The 23,937-nt window shown below is 25.2% G+C and overlaps 2 protein-coding genes across 2 annotated transcripts in view; one reads left to right on the forward strand and one right to left on the reverse strand.

The window, feature by feature from the left end:
- Positions 1-23,937, reverse strand: part of LOC127281243 (uncharacterized) — a 100,798-nt gene that overhangs the window by 12,594 nt on the left and 64,267 nt on the right. The gene's annotated exons all lie outside the window — the stretch shown is intronic.
- Positions 18,322-23,446, forward strand: LOC127281127 (myb-like protein P). The gene is made up of 5 exons (XM_051304654.1): positions 18,322-18,729; positions 20,096-20,459; positions 21,119-21,385; positions 22,320-22,489; positions 22,629-23,446. The coding sequence occupies exons 1-5, from the start codon at positions 18,483-18,485 to the stop codon at positions 23,132-23,134; spliced, it is 1,554 nt and encodes a 517-aa protein (XP_051160611.1). The 5' UTR covers positions 18,322-18,482; the 3' UTR covers positions 23,135-23,446.

The raw sequence follows: 23,937 nt of genomic DNA on the forward strand, positions 1-23,937 counted from the left end.
TATTTTTTGTATATTTTTTATTTTTTATATATTTTTTATTTTTGTATAATATTCTATATATATTTTTAAAAATATTTTTCAAATATTTTTTTTTTTAGAAAAAAAATCCCTTTAATTAATTAATTAAAAAATTTATTTATTTCTTGGTTATTTTTTCGTTTGTTTATTTAAAATACAATATTTAAACAATGAAAATACCATCGGGATTGATTAATATATATATACAAAAATAAACTCAATTAAAATGAAAGCTGAAAAAATTGTTTGCACACATTGAATATTTCGATTTGGAATTTTTTTTTTTGTTTATTTTTCGATTTTGTATTTTTTTTTTTATTATTATTTTTATTAGCAATAAAGATACACAAATTAATTGAAATTTATTGCATTGTAAAATTAGTTATTTTTTTCGAAATCTAAGGTGAATTGATTTTATATATATATTTTTTGTTATTAGTTAATGGGACAGAAAAAAAATATTCATTTTTGATTCATTAATATGAGAGAAAATAATTTTCGAAAATTACATCATTCGCTTATGAATCTCCGATAATATATTGAAATCGGTGTCCATTCGTGAAATTCGACAATGATTGACAGTATATTGTGTCCCTTGTGAATTTTGCACTCACATATATATATATAGATATATAAATATATATGGGAAAATATTAATTTAGATTCTCAATTAATATTAATAAATTATTAATTCGATTAAATTGGGAAAATTTGTTTAAATATTATTGTAATCTATGTAAATTTCGTTAAATATTATTTTGTCCCGGACAATATATTTATTTAATGAAAAATTTCATTTTCAAAATTACATCTTTTAATAATAAATTTGGAAATTAAATTTTTAAAAAAATATATATTTTCAATATTAATTTAGTTTTGAAATTAAATTTCAAAATTTTCCAATCTTAAAGTTTCGAAATTAATTTTTTTCAAAATAAATTTCGAAATTAAATTTTTTTGAATCTTAATTTAGTTTCGAAATTAATTTTTTTTTTTTTAAATAAATTTCAAATCTTAATTTTGAAAATAATTATTTTTTGGTATAATAATTTTAAAAATCTAATTTTAAAAAAATTAAAAAATTAAAAATTAAATTTCGAATCTTAATTTAGTTCCGAAATTAATTTTTTTCGAAATAAATTTCCAATTTTAATTTTGAAAATAATTTTATTTTTTGGTATTATAATTTTAGAAATTTGATTTTCAAAGTACTTTTTTTTGGGTAAGTCTTTGAAAATAATTATTCCAAGTTATAATTTTTGATAATTTATATTCCGAATTTAATTAAAAAAAAAAAATTTTTTTTTAAATCAAAATATTCAATATTTTCTTTTTGTAAAATTAGCAAAAAAAAAATTTTATTTCACACACATTTAAAAATTTATTGAACAAATATTTTCTCGAGATGTGAATTTTTTTTTTCCCATCTCGGAAAAACGGAGAAATCTCTCTATATACTTTTCCGAATTTTTTACAGTTCACTGTAAAAAAAAATAAACAGAAAAAAAAATTCACTTAGTAAAATGAAAACTTTTTAATCGAGAGGAAAGGGAATTTCGATTCTCTCTCTTTCTCTTTCATTTTTTTTTTTTTTTTTTCAAAAAATATGGATCACTAATGAAAATATTAGACTTGGGTCAGAAATACTTGAGTTTGCGAAGGTTGAAACAAAAGCGAGTTTTTTTTTTTTTTTTCTTTTTTTTTTGAAAAGATAAATGAATAGAATAAAAAAAAAGTGAATCCCGCTAATTGAGCCAGTTCTCAGAATAAAGTAGGAATAATAAAAAGGGCTCGCATTTAATGTCGCATAAGAACACGGTCGTTCTATTCATTAGTAAAAAGTTTCCTTTGTCAAGAAAAAAAAAAAGAAAAATTTTTTTAACTGGAATTTTTATAAAATCTACTTTTTACTTTTTGTTTAGTCTCTTTTTTTGTAGTTTTATAAACTAAAAAATTTGTTTTTTTTTTTGAGTTAAAAATCTTTTATTCCTAATAATTTTTTATTTCTAAACAATTACAATTTCAATCAAATATTAAAATGAAAAAAATTATATTAATTTGTCAATTTTAGAAAATAATTTTTTTTTAACCAAAATAATTATTTTTTAAATAAAATATTTGTTTTTTAATAAGATAATAATTTTTTGATAAATGAATAATTTTTTTCAATAGAAAAATAATTTTTTGATAAAATAATAATTTTTTTATTTAAATTAAATTTATTATAATTTATTTATTTATATTTAATTTTTATTTAATTTATTATTTATTATAATAAAATAAATTTATTTAAATTAAATTTTTATTTTTTTAATAATTTTTGAAATAAAATAATTTTTCCAGATAGAATAATAATTTTTTTTTTTAATGATATAACTTTTGCAATAGAAAAATAATTTTTTAAATAAAATAATTCAATATTTAGAATCAAAATTTTATTTGTTTTGTTACTCTTCCTTGAATCAAAAAAAATAAAATAAAATAAATGCTTTTTCCATAAATTATTTGAATTTTACTAAACTTTAATGGTTATTATTGTTGAAATGATAATATACTTTGGCGAATGTGTAATACTTTATTTTTCATAAGTCGAAAACACAATGGAATATTTCTAAGTGGATTCAGTAGCAAAACCTTTTCCCCCTTGATCTCTTTGTTTCGTTGGTTTACATTATATATGCTCAATGATAATAACAAAGGGAATATTTTATGTCAAATGTACCTATGTGGCGAGAGAGTTGAGATAAAGGGTTTTATATATATATGTGAATCGACAATTTGGTGTAGTAACCGGGACTATAATCTTAGCTTTCGTTGAAAATATTTGTGATTAACGACAAATTATCTTTCGTCTCATAATTTTCCTCTGTATTGTGAAATTTCTCATTCCAAAATCTTGAGAATATATTTGCCAATAAGAAAAATTTAATTTATTTTTTTTTTTTTAATTAAAATCACAAAAATTGAAAAAAATTAATAAAAAAAAAATATTGTTTCAAATTTAAATATCAATAAAAAAATATTTATAAGAAGAAAAAAAAACATTTTTTCAAATTTAAATATCGAAAATAGAAAAATATTTATAAATATCGAAAATCAAATAGAATAGGTAATAGACGAAAAATATTTTTCCAATCACAAAATTTGGGAAAACTATAAATATCGAAAATTAAAAACAGAAACGGATGAAAAATATTTTTTCCGAATAGAAAATATTTTTCCAATATGAAAATTTGAAAAAAAAAACTATAAATATCGAAATTTAAAATATAAACAGAAAAATATTTTTTTAAATATCAAAATTTTTGTTTTTTTTTCAACTAAAATTAAATATCCAAAAAAATGTGGAAAAATTTTTTTCTGTAATTAAATATCAATTAAAAAAAATCTCTCGAAGAAATATAGCAACGAAAAAAAAATTCGCAATAAAATACATAAAAAAAAGAAAAAAATATATCTCGAGTAAATACAATCAAGTGAGAAGCTAAAAAAAAAAATATGATTGAAATTACAGAAGCTTATAATAAGACTTGATAGCAGCAAACTTAATTACCCTTTCAATCGTCAATTAATTAATTAATGGAAGTCTTGAGTCAGTTCTCTATTTTATATTTATATATTTATGAATCGCATATTTTCTACTGGGCAAGCAAAAATGATTAAAGGCAAACAAAACTCCCTTTTAGAGATTCATCTAATATTTTCTCTTCCTCAGGAGAATGATTAAAATAAAAAAAAAAAAAAAAAAAAAAAAGGTTTCACTTTTTTTTCATATTTAAACCAAATTTTCTCAACAATCAATTTTAATTTTCTTTTCATGTTAAATTTATTATTTTATTTTATTTATTGGAATTTATATCAGCAGTTCCTTACCGAAATTTTTTTTTTTTTAAATTAAATATTGAAAATTCGAATTTTATTTTAGCAAAATAGTTTTTAAAAAAAAAGGAAATTTTTTATTTAATTTTAATAAGAATACGAAATTTTTTTGTAATTATTTTATATTTTTAATTAAATTTTTCTTTATTACTAAAATTAATATTAAAATTAATCAAAATAATAGAAAAAAAAAAAAATTGTAAAATTATCACTTAGACAGAAAAATTTTTTTTTCCCTTTAAAATTATTTTTCCTGAGATCTCTTTTTTCCTTATGTAATTTTTTTTAAAATTCTTTTCTAAAAATTTTGTTTTCTTTGAATGAAAATGAATTAAATTATCACAAATTTAATTATTAAAATTTTAAACAAAATTTTATTTAAAAAAAAATAATTTTGTAGAAAAAAAAATTTAGTGGGAGAAAAAAATTAAAAAAAACAAATTAGATATATATTCGGGGAATAAATAATTTTGAAAGGGAAAAATAATTTTTTTATCCCTAAGTAGTACTTTTTCATCAAATTTAGACTTTATAGAATTTATTATTATTAAAAAAATTTTTTTTTAAAATTAAATATTGAAAATTCGAATTTTTTATTTTAGCAAAATAGTTTCCAAAAAAAAAAGGAAATTTTTTATTTAATTTTAATAAGAATACGAAATTTTTTTGTAATTATTTTATATTTTTAATTAAATTTTTCTTTATTACTAAAATTAATATTAAAATTAATCAAAATAATAGAAAAAAAAAAAATTGTAAAATTATCACTTAGACAGAAAAATTTTTTTTTCCCTTTAAAATTATTTTTCCTGAGATCTCTTTTTTCCTTATGTAATTTTTTTTAAAATTCTTTTCTAAAAATTTTGTTTTCTTTGAATGAAAATGAATTAAATTATCACAAATTTAATTATTAAAATTTTAAACAAAATTTTATTTAAAAAAAAATAATTTTGTAGAAAAAAAAATTTAGTGGGAGAAAAAAATTAAAAAAAACAAATTAGATATATATTCGGGGAATAAATAATTTTGAAAGGGAAAAATAATTTTTTTCTCCCTAAGTAGTACTTTTTCATCAAATTTAGACTTTATAGAATTTATTATTATTAAAAAAATTTTTTTTTAAAATTAAATATTGAAAATTCGAATTTTTTATTTTAGCAAAATAGTTTCCAAAAAAAAAAGGAAATTTTTTATTTAATTTTAATAAGAATACGAAATTTTTTTGTAATTATTTTATATTTTTAATTAAATTTTTCTTTATTACTAAAATTAATATTAAAATTAATCAAAATAATAGAAAAAAAAAAAAATTGTAAAATTATCACTTAGACAGAAAAATTTTTTTTTCCCTTTAAAATTATTTTTCCTGAGATCTCTTTTTTCCTTATGTAATTTTTTTTAAAATTCTTTTCTAAAAATTTTGTTTTCTTTGAATGAAAATGAATTAAATTATCACAAATTTAATTATTAAAATTTTAAACAAAATTTTATTTAAAAAAAAATAATTTTGTAGAAAAAAAAATTTAGTGGGAGAAAAAAATTAAAAAAAACAAATTAGATATATATTCGGGGAATAAATAATTTTGAAAGGGAAAAATAATTTTTTTCTCCCTAAGTAGTACTTTTTCATCAAATTTAGACTTTATAGAATTTATTATTATTAAAAATATATGTTTTTTTAAAATTATTTAAATAAAAATTCATTTACTGATATTGATAAAAAAAAAATTAAATAACAGGAAAAAATATTTTTTTTCTCAATTTTTTTAAAAATTAAAATGAATTCAATTTTAAATTTCTCACAAAATAATAAAATTATAATTTTATTATCTTTTACTAAGTATATTGTAGTAATATATTGTATCAGTAATTATTATATTTATTAATAATTAATTTATTATTATTATAAATTATAATTATTTTTATCAACAAAAAAAATTATTAATATAATAATAATAATTTAATAATAATAAAAATAATTTCTTTTATTTTTAAGAGTTAATGAAAATCATAAAAATTATTAAAAAAAAAAAATTACTTTTCAATTACATAAAATTTAGAATTCATGAATAAAAATCCAAATCGATTCGACGAACATCAAATTAATTTGATTATTATTCAATTTTAAAAGACAATTAATAAAGTTATTAGGAAAAAAAAAAGAATTTACTTTGACGAAACGTTATAATATATATATATATATATATATAGCACAGTGACGAGCGGGAAAGACAGTGTAAACATCAGGATCGTTATGATACTCTGGGACTGATTGGTATGCTGGTATTATGGTTTGCTTGTGCAAATAACATCTGTCAATTAGGGTATAAAGGGGGTGAAAGAGGGGGCGGGGGAGGGCGATCGTTCAGCTCTATTCGCTCACCCGCGCGTGTATGTATCCAGGGGTTTCCCTATAAAACGCATCGTGGCAAATTATACGTCGATCAACCGGAGACAGAGAGAGAGAGAGAGAGACTGGGTACTCAATTCTACAAATTCAATCTGTCATCTATATAAATTACCATACAAATTAACCATTAAATTTGTTTCTCATTTAATTTCGTTTTTTTATGCACTTTAAAATACTCTCATGCTAATGAAAAATAACTAGCAACCTATAAATGATGCAATAAAAAATAATTAGCAATCTACAGAAAAAAAAAATTTTTTTTAATTAAATTGAAAAAATTTTTTTTTTATTTAATTAACTGTATGTAATTATAATTATTACAAAATGAAATTTATTTAATTAACTGTATGTAATTATAATTATTACAAAATGAAATTTATTTAATAATAAATTATTCGATTTTGTAAAATAATTATTTTAATGGACAAATTCCATTTGTCCAATCAGAAAATACACTAGTTACATTTTTGTCTAATATTGTTTCTGGACAAATTCTACTTGTCCAATTAGAAAGCGCGGGAATGTCCATTTCGTTCGATTTCTCGATTTTTGTCCAATAAAGCCTGTGGACAAATTTTTACTTGTCCAATTAGGAAACAAGCGAGCGTCAAGTGTAGTGTTCTAAAGACAGTAAATTACGTCAAGAAGAGAAAGAAGATTACGGTAATTTACCGGTAAATTACCGGATCGTTTTTTCTCTGAGAATTTATGAGAATTTTTACTTATACTTTTATCCTTGTCTGACACGTGCGTTGTCATGACAACGTGTATGACGAGGATAAAAGTACAGACATATGTTCCTGACTGTATAATTATTATTATAATGAAAAATATCTTTGTTACAATATATAATATATATATTAATATATTAATATTGATATAATATTACATTATTATATTGAATCAGGTACATTTATATGCCTGCACTTTTATCCTTGTCTAACACACATGTTGCCATGACGACGCACGTGTTAGACAATGATAAAAGTGCAGGCATATATACCCGACTGTCATCTTGTCAGTAAGAACACAGAGAAAATTAGGGTGCAGTCCCATGGAGCAGATTAGCAGCTTAGACGTTGACCAATAAAAAAACAGTCTCTAACGGAAATGCAAAATTTGCCGCGAGAGACTAACTTTTGATTGGCTGAAATCTATTCTGCTAATCTGCTCCATGGGACTGCACCCTTACAGTCTATTATATTCATTGTTCAAATTATTCATTTAATAACATGTCGGTCGTTTATTTATAACTTACATACTATAAAAATACATATTTAAATTTAAAAAAGTCAATTATCAATCACTTAAATGAATATTCTCATAAATTCTTTTTTTTTCGGTAATTTACCGCAATTTTCTTTCTTACATTCTCAGGTTTCAATTTTACCGAGAATTTTAAAACACTAGTCAAGTGCGTAGAAATTTTCGATTTTTGTCCAATAAAGCCTCTGGACAATTTACACTTGTCCAATTAGAAAATGCGAGATCGTCAAAAGTTCGTTCGATTCATTGTTCAATGAAGCCTCTGGACAAATTCCACTTGTCCAATTAGGAAACAAGCGAGCGTCAAGTGCGTAAGAACTTTCGATTTTTGTCCAATAAAGTCTCTGGACAAATTCTAGTTGTCTAATCAAAAAACACGCGAGCGTCCCGTTCGTTCGATTTTTCAATTTTTGTCCAATAAAGTCTCTGGACAAATTTTTACTTGTCCAATCAGGAAAATAACGAAAGGTTGTCATTGTCCCTACTCGCCATTTGTAATAATTCTCGTCAACTACCGCACCCTGCTCTAGTGAAAATTTAGTAACTTTTAATTTTAACTCTAAAATCACTAAATTTTCACTAGAGCAGGGTGCGGTAGTTGACGAGAATTATTACAAATGGCGAGTAGGGACAATGACAACCTTTCGTTGTTTTCCTGATTGGACAAGTAAAATTTGTCTAGAGACTTTAGTGGACTTTTTGTCCACTAAACTAAACTGAGAAATCGAACAAACTTGACGCTCGCGTGTTTTTTGATTGGACAATTAGAATTTGTCCAGAGACTTTATTGAACAAAAATCGATAGTTCGTACGCACTTAGTGTTTTAAAATTCTCGGTAAAATTGAAACCTGAGAATGTAAGAAAGAAAATTGCGGTAAATTACCGAAAAAAAAAGAATTTATGAGAATATTCATTTAAGTGATTGATAATTGACTTTTTTAAATTTAAATATGTATTTTTATAGTATGTAAGTTATAAATAAACGACCGACATGTTATTAAATGAATAATTTGAACAATGAATATAATAGACTGTAAGGGTGCAGTCCCATGGAGCAGATTAGCAGAATAGATTTCAGCCAATCAAAAGTTAGTCTCTCGCGGCAAATTTTGCATTTCCGTTAGAGACTGTTTTTTTATTGGTCAACGTCTAAGCTGCTAATCTGCTCCATGGGACTGCACCCTAATTTTCTCTGTGTTCTTACTGACAAGATGACAGTCGGGTATATATGCCTGCACTTTTATCATTGTCTAACACGTGCGTCGTCATGGCAACATGTGTGTTAGACAAGGATAAAAGTGCAGGCATATAAATGTACCTGATTCAATATAATAATGTAATATTATATCAATATTAATATATTAATATATATATTATATATTGTAACAAAGATATTTTTCATTATAATAATAATTATACAGTCAGGAACATATGTCTGTACTTTTATCCTCGTCATACACGTTGTCATGACAACGCACGTGTCAGACAAGGATAAAAGTATAAGTAAAAATTCTCATAAATTCTCAGAGAAAAAACGATCCGGTAATTTACCGGTAAATTACCGTAATCTTCTTTCTCTTCTTGACGTAATTTACTGTCTTTAGAACACTATACGCACTTGACGCTCGCTTGTTTCCTAATTGGACAAGTGGAAATTGTCCAGAGGCTTTATTGGACAAAAATCGAAAATTTGTACGCACTTGACGCTCGCTTGTTTCCTAATTGGACAAGTGGAATTTGTCCAGAGGCTTTATTGAACAAAAATCGAAAAATCGAACGAACTTTTGACGATCTTGCATTTTCTAATTGGATAAGTGGAAATTGTCCAGAGGCTTTATTGGACAAAAAACGAAAAGTACGCATTTGACGCTCGCGTATTTCCTAATTGGACAAGTGAAAATTTGTCCAGAGGCTTTATTGGACAAAAATCGAGAAATCGATCCAACTTGACGCTAGCGTGTTTTTTGATTGGACAAGAAGAATTTGTCCAGAGACTTTATTGGACAAAAATCGAAACTAGTTATTGATAAGATTAGAGTGTGTTCAAAATCAGTTCAAAAATGCAGACGCATATTTGAATCGTGAAATAATATTGAAACGTCAACAAAAAAAAAAAAAATAAATGTATAGGAACCTAAATAATTTGCAATATTCAGAAAGTACCCCGGTGAAAGCAGATTGAGAGCCCCCAAAGTGTGCTTGCGGTAATATCGTGAAAAGTGTTTGCTCAGCTTGTCTCAACTCGACCCACGGCACACTCTGATGCGCTAAACCAAGCGTTTTGCCTTTATATAACTATATATATATATAGCACACAACCCGAAGGTCCCACTGTGCACTATAGGTTACAATATACTTGAAAAACCCTCGTGCGATGATCATGATCCTTGCGAGTGTATTTGAGAAACCTCTTCCATCTCTCTCTCTTTCTCTCTTTCCCTGTGGAATGGACAGACCATTGCGCGCTTTGGCAAAGTCCACAATTATTCGAAGTCAACCTCTGTCATTCCGACCATGAACTGAAATTCATGAACCATATTATACTAAAACACGCTTCGGATATCTCGTGTTTAAGTTTTGATCACTTTTTTTCACCCCTTTTGTGTGGTTGATATATATATAATATGCGGGTTAATTATTCTTAATGTTTTGGAGGAATTACTTTTGCTTTTTTTGGAAAACGAAGTATTTTTTGAAGTATTCCAAAAGTTGTGGAGAGATTTCTAGAAGTCTTTTAGAAAGCTAAATATTGGAAGAAGCCTTTTCGAGGATTTTGGAAAATTGTAGAAGTCTTTTAAAAGCACTTACTAATACTTTTGTTAGGCCTAAAAGTTATTTATCATTTCTGTTTCCGGATCAATCTAGAATTAATACGAAACAATCCAGTTTATTGTCAGGTTTTTTTATCATCCGGAAATTAGTCCGGCTAAATTCGCAATTCGCCCGATTTGTGTTACTATAGTGAATTAGGAATTAATCAGGTCTAATCCGAAATCAGTTCGATCAAACGCAACTAGTAAATGCAGATTTTAGGTTTACTGATTGCACAGGCCAAATTAATTTTGGATTCAATAGAAGTAATTTTGTATTTATTAATCGTGTATGATCCGATTTATTTCGGATTAGACTGGATTAATTCTGAATTTACTAGTCGCATACAAATAATAATAATAATAATTTCGGACTTTACCGGACCAATTCCAGGTTAATAGAAACCCAACTCTAAAGCCGATTGTTTCGGATTAATTCCACATTCCGAAATATTAACCAAAGTATAGTGACTGTTGGTCAGAAGGCAACGCATGTTTTTTACGCCGACAGTGAACAGTTCTTAAGGAGGTTCAACAATAGGTGCAAAAGGCAAATGCAAGTCCAAAAAAACAACTACCTATTTCTCTTGCACTTACGGTTTTTTTTTTTTGGACTTGCACTTGCCTTTTGCTCCTATTCTGAAACCATTTTTATAGAACTTGAGACTCAACTCAACTGTGAGAGAACTGCATTTGGCGGCATGAATAGAAACTGGAATTAAAAGCATCAAAACCTAACTAAATTTAGATTGTTGCTGATTAATTGCGGATTTAATACATACAGAATGTCGGATTATACCAAAATCATTTTGGATATGTAAAAAAATTCGATATTAGTCAGTAACAATCCGGTCTTAATCTGCTAAAACAATCTTAATCCGAAATGAGTCAAGAATTTATATGCACAAAATCATCATTTTTGGATTAATACCAGATTTTTTACATACAGATTTTCAATTAAAATTTTAGACCTGACTAAATCCGAATTTCCGACTAATTCCTTTCTGATTAAAATTTTTCTTCAGACTGCGACTGCTGATTTTGTACATATTATTATTAATTCTGAAATTTTCCAAACTCATTTCGGATTAGGATTTTTCACTAGATTAAATCAGAATTATTGAGGACCAATAACAGATTTTAGAATTTTTACAAACTCATGTCGGATTCAGTTTTGTTAACAGTTTACGTAATCCGAATTGTTGCGGATAGTTTACATAAAAAAATTCTGCATTATTCTAGACTGATTTTGAATTGTTTTTCGATCTAACTAAAATCAAATTGTTGCAAGCTGTTTGCGGATAGTTTACATAAAAATTCTGGATTATTCTGGATGCATTTTGGATTGTTTTTCAATTCTAAATAAAATCAAACTGTTGCGGGCTAATTGCGGCTGTTTGCAGATAGGTTACAAAAAAAACTCTGCATTATTCTAGACTGATTTTGAATTGTTTTTTGATCTAACTAAAATCAAATTGTTGCAAGCTGTTTGCTGATAGTTTACATAAAAATTCTGGATTATTCTGGACTCATTTTGAATTGTTTTTCAAATTCTAAATAAAATCAAACTGCTGCGGACTAATTGCGGCTGTTTGAGGATAGTCTCCATAAAAATTCTACATTATTCTGGACTCATTTTGGATTGTTTTTTTGGATCTAACTAAAATCAAATTGTTGCAAGCTGTTTGCAGATAGTTTCCATAAAAATTCTACATTATTCTAGACTCATTTTGGATTGTTTTTTTTGGATCTAACTAAAATCAAAATGTTGCCAACTAATTGCGGATTTATTTCACGTCAATTTCGAACTATTTCCGACTGATCTCGGATTTATTTTTTCATCCAGACTGATTGCTGACTAAAACGGTTCATTTTCGGATCGTTATCAATTTCTAAACTAATCCGGAACGAAATTTGAAAATTATTCCCAAACCGAGTTTCTGCATTTCGTAAAATTATGCCAAAAATTAATAGTAAAAAAAACGGTGGTTTTTTTTTTTATATCCGGAAGTTCTTTTCGAAAAGTGAATTCGATACAGATGTATAAAGGAAATGAGAGGGGATGTTGGTAGAGAGAGAATGAGAGATGGAAAGTTGAGTGAAGCAAGGCAAATTGGTGGCAAAATTAAATGGAAGATGTTGGAGGCAGGGGAATGACTGCTGCTGCTACTGCTGCTGAGTTTGAAGCGAAACGAGCTAATTAGCGTCTTGATTTACTTAATCCCAATTAATGCCTCTGCTATATACCTGGGTAATGTTTTACTGTGTGCTCGCGTATACTGCGGACAGGTGCTTTGGGATTGAGTGAGAGAGAGAGAGAGAGTGCGCTTTCGCAAATAACGGATTATGTACGTACTGTTACACGCTACATCGTCCCACATATTTCCTTGCACCGAAAATTCACGGAACTTGTGTAATTGCCTAAGCAAGCGAAAATACTCACGAAAATTGTTTACTCTTTTTTTTTACCCCTATAAAGTTTTTTGACTTCTTTCTGTATATCTTTCTCTCACTCTCTTTCACTCTCTCTTTTCGTAGGCAGCTTTTTTTTCTGCAACATAGCCAATCTGTTCAGAAAAAAAAAATATTTTCTTTCTATGACTAGAATTTTTATGAAAAATTACATAAAATACTGTTCCCTATGTGTAACATTCCATGAGAAAAGGGATTTTAGGTCCAAAAAAAAATAAAGGTTATGTTTAGTGATAGTTTAACCCTAACAAAAATTCACCCTAATATTTCCATAAATTGTGAAAGGTTTTTTTAAAAAAAATTGATCAAATTCGCTTGAAACTTGTTGAACAGGGGCTTTTTGGGGTCGCTGATTACGAATCGGATGTCGATTTTTCAAAATTCTAAATGGCGGACCCAATATGGAGGGGAAAAAAAAATTAAATTGCTCCAATTCGCTTGAAACTTATCACTTGGGGGTTTTTGGGGTCGCTGATTACGAATTCAATGTCGGTTTTTCAAAATTCAAAATGGCGGACCCAATATGGAGGGGGAAAAAATTTAAATTGCTCCAATTCGCTTGAAACTTATCACTTGGGGGTTTTTGGGGTCGCTGATTACGAATTCAATGTCGGTTTTTCAAAATTCAAAATGGCGGACCCAATATGGAGGGGGAAAAAATTTAAATTGCTCCAATTCGCTTGAAACTTATCACTTGGGGGTTTTTGGGGTCGCTGATTACGAATTCAATGTCGGTTTTTCAAAATTCAAAATGGCGGACCCAATATGGAGGGGAAAAAAATTTAAATTGCTCCAATTCGCTTGAAACTTATCACTTGGGGATTTTTGGGGTCGCTGATTACGAATTCAATGTCGGTTTTTCAAAATTCAAAATGGCGGACCCAATATGGAGGGGGAAAAAAATTTAAATTGCTCTAATTCGCTTGAAACTTATCACTTGGGGGTTTTTGGAGTCGCTGATTACGAATTCAATGTCGGTTTTTCAAAATTCAAAATGGCGGACCCAATATGGAGGAGGGAAAAAATTAAAATTGCTCCAATTTGCTTGAAACTCATTAGTCGGGGGTTTTCGGGGTCGCTTATTACGAATTTGGCCTCAGAATTCGTAAATTCAAAATGGCGGTTCCAATATGGTGGAATTTTTTTTTTTAAATTCATCAAAAATCGCTTTGAAACTTATTACACGGGGGGTTTTCAGGGTCGCTGATTACGAATTTGAACTTAATTTTCAAAAATTCAAAATCGCGAATCGAATATGACGAAGAATTTTTCAAAAAACTACCAAATTCGACTGAAATTTTTCAGTTGTGGATTTTTATTATTATTATTATTATTATTATTATTATTAATTTTGAATTTTGTATTTAAATAATTCTTGAAATGCAGAGGACCATTAAAAAATATATACTTATTTTCTGTTGTGATTTTACACGTCAATTCACGTGAATAAGAATATTCTTTTATATATATATATGTATATATATAATACAAGGGAATATTTTTCATTTACAATGCTCTGTGCGCGCCGTGACACTCGCGATGGCACGAGCCAATAAACAAATGATCGCGAGGAAACCGATGCAGAATAGGATGGCGATTACACACATTTCCCTCGAGACCATGGAGAGAGAGAGCAAGAGAGTTTCAAATTCTCTCTCTCACTCTCCTTCCCTCTTTGACAGGAAATCGTCCGATTATAAAGCAAAACGTTTCCCTTGATCAAAAACGCGCCCTTCTTTCTTTTATACACCAATCGCTTTTTCAATTCTTCATCAATTTACATTTCACAGGAAATAATTTCAATTTTCAAAATTTTATTCAAGAAAAAATTAGTTAATAATTAATTAATAATTGTAATTAAATAGAATTTTTCCATCAATAAGGAGTAAAATGATCTCTTTTAACACTATAACGAGCAAAATGACATTTTTTGTACACTAGGGAACAAAATACCTTTTTTTTAGCCCTAGGGAGTAAAACGAACATTTTCTTTCCTATAGAGAAAAAAAATACCTTTTTTTAACCCTAAGTATAGTAGAACGAACATTTTTATTATTAGGAAATAAAAATACCTTTTTTCTCACTGCAGAGATTAAATTTATTATTTTTATTATTTTCATATAAATTTTTATATTTTTATTATTTTCTAAACTAGAAACTAAAGAAATCTTTTTTAACTCTAGGGAATAAATTACTTTTTTCTGAACTAGTATAAAAAATTAAAATTCTCATTTTTTAATGAATTTTAAATTTAGATATATGTTTTTAAAATTTTTTTAATAATAAAAAAAAAGAAAAAAAATTCTATTAAATTAGACAATATTTTTGTCAGTGATTTCTGTTTGTAAAATGAAAGTTCATTAGCTATTTAAATGCGCTCAAGGGCATTTTTGGTGTACTCGAGATATATATATATAAGTGCTCGTGAATTACATGGGTTGAAAAATGAAATTCGTTCAGGAAAAACAAAATGTAAAACTTTACTAAAGTGCCTTTCATTGAGAGATAGAGAGAGAAAGAGAGAAAGAATATAAGCAGAGAGATGCGTCTTTTGCCAGGTTTTCTCTCTCTCCTCTCTTTCTTTTCCTAACCCTCTCTGATGTTTTTCATCAAATTAGCTCAGCACTAGTGCTTCTTCCTTCCTTCCTCTTTTTTCCATAGTATTTGCATAATATAATTTATAATTCACGTATACCGTCGAATTTCGCTTTATTCCGTTACAACCGGGTTCTTTTCTTTTTTTTCTCTCTCTCTCTCTCTCTTTCTTTTTTTATCCTCGAAGAGAAATTGAGCGATACTCGTCCACTCCAGGTCTTTTGCAAATATAAGGATATATTTTCATATTAGATATGGAAACACATTTTTTCATTTAAAAAAAAATTATGTTTTTTTTTTTTTTTTTTTACTTTTATTCTAGACTTTCACGTCTTTTCAAGCGTATTATATTGGAGGGCTTTTTTTTCTTTTTTTTTAGAAAAAATGGTATTTTTTTTTATTACCCTGAAAATTTTATCCCTATGAATAAATAACAAAAAAAATTCGGTAATATTTTTAAAGATTTCCGGTGGAAAAAAGATATTTTTACTCCATTGGGGATAGAAAGACGAATTTCTCACTCTAGTGTAAAAAGTAATTATTTTATTCCCTAAGAATGAAAAGAATCGTTTTACTCTCTAGGGTTAAAAATAATATTTTTATTCCCTAAGAATAGAAAGAGTCGTTTTACTGTTAAAAAAAGGTATTTTTATTCTCTAGAAATTAATATGTTTGATTTACTCCCAAGGGTTAGAAAAGTGGTAATTTACTCACTGGTGATGGAAAAATGTAACTTTATTACCTAGAGTGAAAAAATGTTATTTTAGTTTCTAGTTTTTGAAAAATAATAAAACTATAAATAGTAATAAAAAATAATAAATATAAATAATAATAATAATAATAATAATAATAATAAAAATAATAAATAAATAAAAACTTTTTATTGATAATGGAAATAAAAATTCATTTCTAACTTTTGGATTTTTTTTTTCATAAAAAAATATAGTCTTAAAAATTAATATAAAAAAAGTAATTTCAGAAAAAAAACAATTATTTTCGAAAACTAATTTTTTTTCAGGAATAATTCAGTATCAGTATTATAAATTTTAATCTCTGAGTAAATAATTTTTTTTTACAGAGTTAAAAAAGGGAATTTTAGTCCCTAGGGTTCGAGAAATGGTAATTTATCCACTTTCCAAAATAGACAAAGAAGTAAATTTTTATTCCCTAATTATAAAAATCGAATTTACCCCCTAGAATCGAAAATAGTAATTTTACTTCCTAATCTTGTAAATATCCTTTCTTTTAATCCTTAGGGAAGAAAATAATTACTTTAAGCCCTAGGAAAATAAATATCCATTTTTTTTTTAAAAAAAAAGGGAAAAATTTTATAATTTTTTTTTTTTCAAACGAGAAAAATTAATAATAAGAATGTAGAGAAAGAAATACATTTCAATAAATTTACTCCCTAGGGTTAGAAAAGTGGTAATTTACTCACTGGAGATGGAAAAATGTAACTTTATTGCCTAGAGTGAAAAAATGTTATTTTAGTTTCTAGTTTTTGAAAAATAATAAAAATAATAATAAAAAGTAATAAATATAAATAAATAATAATAATAAATAATAATAATAATAATAATAATAATAAAATAATAAATAAATAAAAACTTTTTATTGATAATGGAAATAAAAATTCATTTCTAACTTTTGGATTTTTTTTTTTTATAAAAAATATAGTCTTAAAAATTAATATGAAAAAAGTAATCAGTATTACAAATTTTAATCTCTGAGTAAATAATTTTTTTTTACAGAGTTAAAAAAGGGAATTTTAGTCCCTAGGGTTAGAGAAATGGTAATTTTTCCTTATTTCCAAAATAGACAAAGAAGTAAATTTTTATTCCCTAATTATAAAAATCGAATTTACCCCCTAGAATCGAAAATAGTAATTTTACTTCCTAATCTTGTAAATATCCTTTCTTTTAATCCTTAGGGAAGAAAATAATTACTTTAAGCCCTAGGAAAATATTTATCCATTTTTTTTTTTTTTTTTAGAAAAGGGAAAAATTTCATATTTTTTTTCAAACGAGAAAAATTAATAATAAGAATATAGAGAATGAAATACATTTCAATAATTGTTTGATGATAAAGGAATAATAATAATTCCATAAAAATTTCGCGATAATATGAAAATGTTTCGTGGGAAGGACAACCACGTGTTAGATTAACGGGCCAATCTCTTTTCATTGGGGGCGTTTCTCACCCCGTTCTCTTGAGGGTAGTACAAACCAGAGAGTGGGGCTCTCTCTCTCTCTCTCACTCTCTCTCTCTCGGTAAAACTACCCCCGGTTCAACCTCAGCTCCTGGCGTTCAAATCACAACCGCAAGAGTTATCGTTCTCAAAACGTCGTTTTATAAAACACTTCTCAAAGTTATTGTGAATAAAATCGGTTTTTTTTATTCGTTTTCTATTTTTTTTTATAAATAAAAATTGTGGTTTAAAAAAAAAAATTGTTTTTTAAATAATTTTGAAAATTCAAATCAATTTTTTGGTAATATTTTCACAAATTGAAAATTTTTATTTTTTTAAATTGGAAATATAGTTTCCGAGAAAAAAATTCGAAATTTAAGTTACTGTGATAAAATACAACGAAAAATAAAATTAATTGAGAAAGTGAATTAAAAATTAAGTGAATTTCAAAAAAAAAAAAAATTGATAACAATTTTTGATTATATGAAAGAAATTGTTATAAATTAAAAAAAAATTAACCGAACCGAAAAATTGATAATTTTAAATTATAATAATTATATCAAAGAAATTTCGAAAAAAAAATTTAAAAATTCGAAAAATTAGTAACAATTTTGAATTATTAAAAAAAATTATTTAAAGTGAAAAAGCTAATAATGTTTTAAGGAAAAGTAAAAATTTTTCTAGGGGCAAATATTGAAAAAAAATGCCCTGTCAAAACAATTACGATAAAAATATTGAAAATCAGTGACACGGAATTTAATAACAAAAGGAAGAAAAAAATTCCCAGGACTTTTTTTTTCCCTCTCTATACACAATAATAATAATAATAATAAGGAAAAGAAAATGTATAATTTTTATCGCGCCTGGTTTGGCTCGGAACAAACCTGTCCTCGTCTCGAGACCCTTTCACCCCCTGACACTTTGATTCGAGTGGGAAACGAAGGTGAACATCAATTTGTTGCACATCGTGCAATTTTAGCCGCTCACAGTGGATATTTAAAGGCATTATTGTCAAATAATAATTCCACAAATTCAACATCGTCTTCCGATGGAAATTCAGTTATTAGTTCAATTTCCGTTTCGTCAATTGGTAAATGAAAAAAAAGAAAAAAAAGCTTTAAAAGAAACAATTTTCTCTTCTATTTAAAAAAAATTACAAAAAAAAAAAAATAATTTTTTTTTTCATTTTATTTTTATAAATAAATAAATATTTGCAATTTTTAAAAAATTAAAATAGTTACAAGAAATTTTAATAATTTCCAAAAGGATTTTTGTTTGAAAATTCATTTTCTTTTTGTAAGAGAAAAATCAAAAATTCTTTTTCTTGTCTCTCAACAAATTTGTTTCAAAAAATTATTTTTTTTAGAGAATTAATTTTTTAATGATTTTTATCTATTTTTTTTTAAACCAAATAAGAAAAAAAATTATTTTTCTATTTTTTTTAAACAATTTTCCTACTTTCTTTTTTTTTTTTTTTTGCTAAAGATTATAAGTACGGAAAATTTTTTGTAAAATTTACTATTTTTCCTATTTATGTTTTTTTTATATGAAAAAAAAAATTTTTTTTAAACCAAAAATTATTATTATTGAAGATTCTGGAAAATTTGTAATTTTTTCTACTTATATTTTTTTCACAAACAAAAATGTCTAAAAAAAATAAAAACCGAAAAAAATTAGAATTACAATATTACAAAAAATTACCAAAGATTCTGTAAAATTTGCAATTTTTTCTATTTCTTAAAAAAATAAAAAAAAATCCAAATAACCAAAAAATTAGAATTACAATTACAAAAATTAAAATTACCAAAGATTCTGGAAAATTTGCAATTTTTTCTATTTTTTAAAAAAATCAAAAAAAAATCCAAATAACCAAAAAAATTAGAATTACAATTACAAAAATTAGAATTACTATAGATTCCGAAAAATTTTCAATTTTTTCTATTTATGTTTTTTTTTACAAACAAAAATGTATAAAAAACCAAAAAAATTATAATTATCAGAAATTCTGGAAAATTTTCAATTTTTTCTATTTATATTGTTCTTACAATCAAAAATGTCTAAAAAAAACCCCAAAAAATTTTAATTATAATTATCTAAAATTCCAGAAAATTTACGATTTTTCCTCATTTTTTGTTTGTTTTTCTTTTACAAAAAAAAAAATTCCTAAAGAACCAAAAAATTATAACTACCAAAGATTCTGAAAAATTTACAAGTTTTCTAAATGTTTTTTTTCCCCCAAAAAAAATGCGCCTTTTTTCAACAAAAGATTTTGTCGAAAAAAAAAAATTTCCTCTTGTTCTCTAATAAAATTTTAGTCGAGAAAATTAGAAAAAAAAAAAATACTATATATTCAAATAGTTGAGAAAATTGTTTCTTTTTTTCTATTTCAAATGGGAAAAATAAAAATTGCAATTTTTTTTTTTTTTTTTTTTGACTTGCAACGAAATAAATTCCAGGTGGCGAGGCATTTGCACCGCTACTCAACTATATGTACACGGGTCATTTGGATGTAACTTTGGACAACATTTATAGTGTTTTGTTGGCAACACATTTATTACACATGCCAGGAGCATTGGAACAATGTAGAGCCGCTTTATTGAGACTGAGAACACCACCTGCAATTCCAGTTCAACAAACTGGCCAAGGAAATGTACTGAGACCAGTGCCAAATCGATTGACAGTGGGACCACCATTGTGTTGGCCACAAACAAGCTTATACGGTCCCGGGCCCATTATTTCACGATTGCCATCTTTACATTTGCCACCGTCAATTATTCCCCCAATTTTTCAGGATAATCCCGGATCGTCACTTTCCTACAGGTTCGATTCAAAAAAAAAAAAAAAAGAACAAAAATAATTCAATTTCCTCAATTTTTTTTCCAAATTCGGAAATTTCAATTTTATCTTCATTTCGAAATAAAAAATTTTTAATTGAAATTATTTTTTTTTACCCAAAATTTTAAAACTGAATTCTAGAATTTTTTTTAACTCAAATTTTGAAATATTTTCTGAAAAATAAATGTTAAAATTTAATTAAATTAGAATTAGGATTTTTCTTTCATTTCAAAATTGCATTAAAATAGATTTTTTTTTTGAAATTTTCAAATTAAATTAAATTATTAATTTTTGTAAAAATCAAAACTAAATTAAATTAAAATTTTCCTGAATCAAATTTTAAAATTCGGAAAAATGGAAATTTTATATTTATTTCAAATAATTGAAAAAATTTAATTTTAATTAAATTCGAAAAAATGAAAAATTTATTTCAAATAAATTAAAATAAATTAGATTTTTTTTAGCAAATGTAAAAAATTTGTATCGAATTAGAATTAAATTTGAAACTAAATTAAATGAAAAATGAAATCAAAATCGAAATGAATATTAAAATTGAATTAACACAAGCTAATAATTGACTTATTCTTTTTTTTTTTTTTTTTGTTATTGTTGTTGTTGTTGTTGCATTTTATTTATTTTTTTAGTGCGAGAGAAAGGTCACTATCGCCAAAATCATCGACATCACGTCCCCAACGATCACATTCGCGTTCACGTTCACGTTCACGTTCAAGATCTTTGACTCCCATAATTCCTCAGGTGGTGCAATTAACGCCACAATTTGCGAAAAAACGAAAAATTCTTGACGAGTCAACGCCGCCAACAAAAAGTAATAATTCAACACTTTCCGAGGATAGTGAAAAAATATCAGTGACTCACGTTGAACACATTTCGCAACAGTTGCGTCGAACAAGGTAAAAAAAAAAAGACATAAAGTTAACAAAAAAAAAATAGATTTTTACCCGAAAAGTGAAATTAAAAATTAATTTCTGACTTTTGGAAACTTTTTTTTTTTTTGTAAAATATAAAAATAGTCTCAAAATTAAATTGAAAAATGTTATTTCAGAAAAGCGGGAATCATTTTCAAATACTATTTTTTCTTTTTGGGAATTAATCTGTATTTTTAAAATTCTGAAACTAATTTTTTTTCTTTTATAATTAATTTTTAGTTTCAAAATTAGTTTTTATATACAAAATTAGCTTTAAAATTAATTTCTACGTTCAAAATTAATTTAATTTTTCCAAATTAATTTTTATATTCAAAATTAGGGGGAAAATTAATTTCTATTTTTAAAATTAGGTTGAAAAACAATTTCTACTTTTAAAATTAATTTCTATTTTCAAAATTAATTTAAATTTTCAAAATTAGTTTTAAAATTAATTTCTACGTTCAAAATAAGTTACAAAATTGATTTAAATATTAAAAATTAATTTCTATATTCAAAATTAGGGGAAAAATTAATTTCTATTTTTAAAATTAGGTTCAAAAACAATTTCTACTATTAAAATTAATTTCTATGTTTAAAATTAATTTCTATGTTCAAAATTAATTTAAATATTCAAAATTAGGCTAAAAATTAATTTTTATATTCAAAATTAGTTTTAAAATTAATTTCAACGTTCAAAATTAGTTACAAAATTGATTTAAATATTAAAACTTAATTTCTATATTTGAAATTATTTTCAAAATTTTGTGTATCAAAATAAATGTTTAAAAAGTAATCGAAATATTAATTTCTCCCAATTTCATATTATTGTCAAAATCAAATTAATAAATTAATACCAATATATTTATTTGGAAATTAATTTAATTTTTTTTCTTTTTTTTTTTTTTAATTATCTTTTAAGATCAAACACCGAACAGGAAAGCAATTCAAGCGGAAGTGTCGTTTACGATGTCGCCTGTTGCGACGGACCCGTGAGATTTCATCGTGTTTTAAATGAAAATTATTCCGCACCTTCGACGGGCACTGCAATACGTCCGAGAAGTTGCTTGGAAAATGAAGACAACACTTCCGGTAAGTTCATTAAAAAAAAAAAAATAAATAAATAATTCTTTTCAAAACTTAATCATTAAAAAAAGGAAGAAAAAATTCTTTTCAAATTTTCTTGTCATTAATAAGAATAATAATGATGAAAAAAAAAAACAATTTTCAGGCGAAAACGATGAGAACGGACGACCGGAAGACGTGACACAAGAATTAACGAGCGATTGTGGCGTTTCTGGAAATTATACATGCAGCTATTGTCAGCATACATTTAAATCGCAATATTGTTATCGTAAACACGCGAGAAGACATCTTTTGCCAACCGAGGCTGAATCAAGTCGAAATCAAAATCAACAATTACAGCAACAACAACAGCAACAACAACAACAACAACAACAACAGCGTCAAAATCATCATCATCATCAACATCATCATCATCAAGATAAACGTCGACGTGAAGTACGACTTCTCGATCTTAATGTACAATATTATCCATGTAAAATTTGTGGAAGTAAATTTCCCAGCTATTATTTTGTTCATAAACATCGAAAAATGTGCCATTCAAATAATATTGATGAGACGCCAACAAGGGATAATAATAATTCACAACATGAGGAAATTGTCATTAATAATGAGGCAACAAGTGATACGAATGAGAAAAAATTGACGAACTAATGAAGAAATTATTTTCTTCAATGAGAAGGAAAAATTAAAGAAGAAGAAGAATTCGAAAAATCATTAATGAACATTTTTAAAAATTTTCGCTTGTAAAATTAAATAATAATTTGCGTGATCTTTTTTTATAATATAAATATTATTGCGAATATATATTTTTTTTCTAGACATTTTAAAAGTGTAACGAATTTCATTATCGAACTGTTTATTTTTTTGGGGCAAATTTTTCTTCGATAAAGAAACAAAAAACGCTGATTTTCTATAGAAATAAATTAATCTCAATATTGCAATATTTTTTCATTTTTGTATAGAGAGAGAAAAAAAAAACAAAAATTCCTCATTTTTCTTTGATTCAATATTTTCGAAATTTTGAAAATATTCTTTGATTATTATAATCGATAGAATATATAATTTGAATATAAAACAAAATAGAAATTGATTCCTAATTTTTTCATTAGTTATTTTCGAAAATTTGAAAATATTCTTCGATTATTATAATCGATAGAATTTATAAATATTATTTTTAAAAAAAATAGAAATTGATTGCTTATTTTTCTTTGGTTCAATATTTTTTTTGAAGAAAATATTCTTCGATTATTACAAACGATATTTATAATTTAAATATTAATTTAATAAAAATTTTTTACCGAAATTATTATTTAGAAAATATCGAAAATTTCAGTAGTTTGGTAAAAAAAAAAAAAAAAAAAAAAAATCGAAAAATAATAATCATTTGTTATACTACCGAGTGATAAATTCAAAATAATAATATTATAATAAATATTATTTACAAATTATAAAAA

Source organism: Leptopilina boulardi, unplaced genomic scaffold (genome assembly GCF_019393585.1).
Source record: "Leptopilina boulardi isolate dan_hultmark-lab unplaced genomic scaffold, ZJU_Lbou_2.1 LbouV2_266, whole genome shotgun sequence".
NCBI lineage: Eukaryota > Metazoa > Arthropoda > Insecta > Hymenoptera > Figitidae > Leptopilina > Leptopilina boulardi.

Bases quoted from the DNA above. Each gene is read 5' to 3' on its own strand.
- LOC127281127 (XM_051304654.1), top strand. From the start codon at position 18,483: ATGTATAATTTTTATCGCGCCTGGTTTGGCTCGGAACAAACCTGTCCT. The intron at 18,730-20,095 runs GTAAATGAAAAA...AATAAATTCCAG, and splicing joins AATTTCCGTTTCGTCAATTG to GTGGCGAGGCATTTGCACCG. The intron at 21,386-22,319 runs GTAAAAAAAAAA...TTATCTTTTAAG, and splicing joins CAACAGTTGCGTCGAACAAG to ATCAAACACCGAACAGGAAA.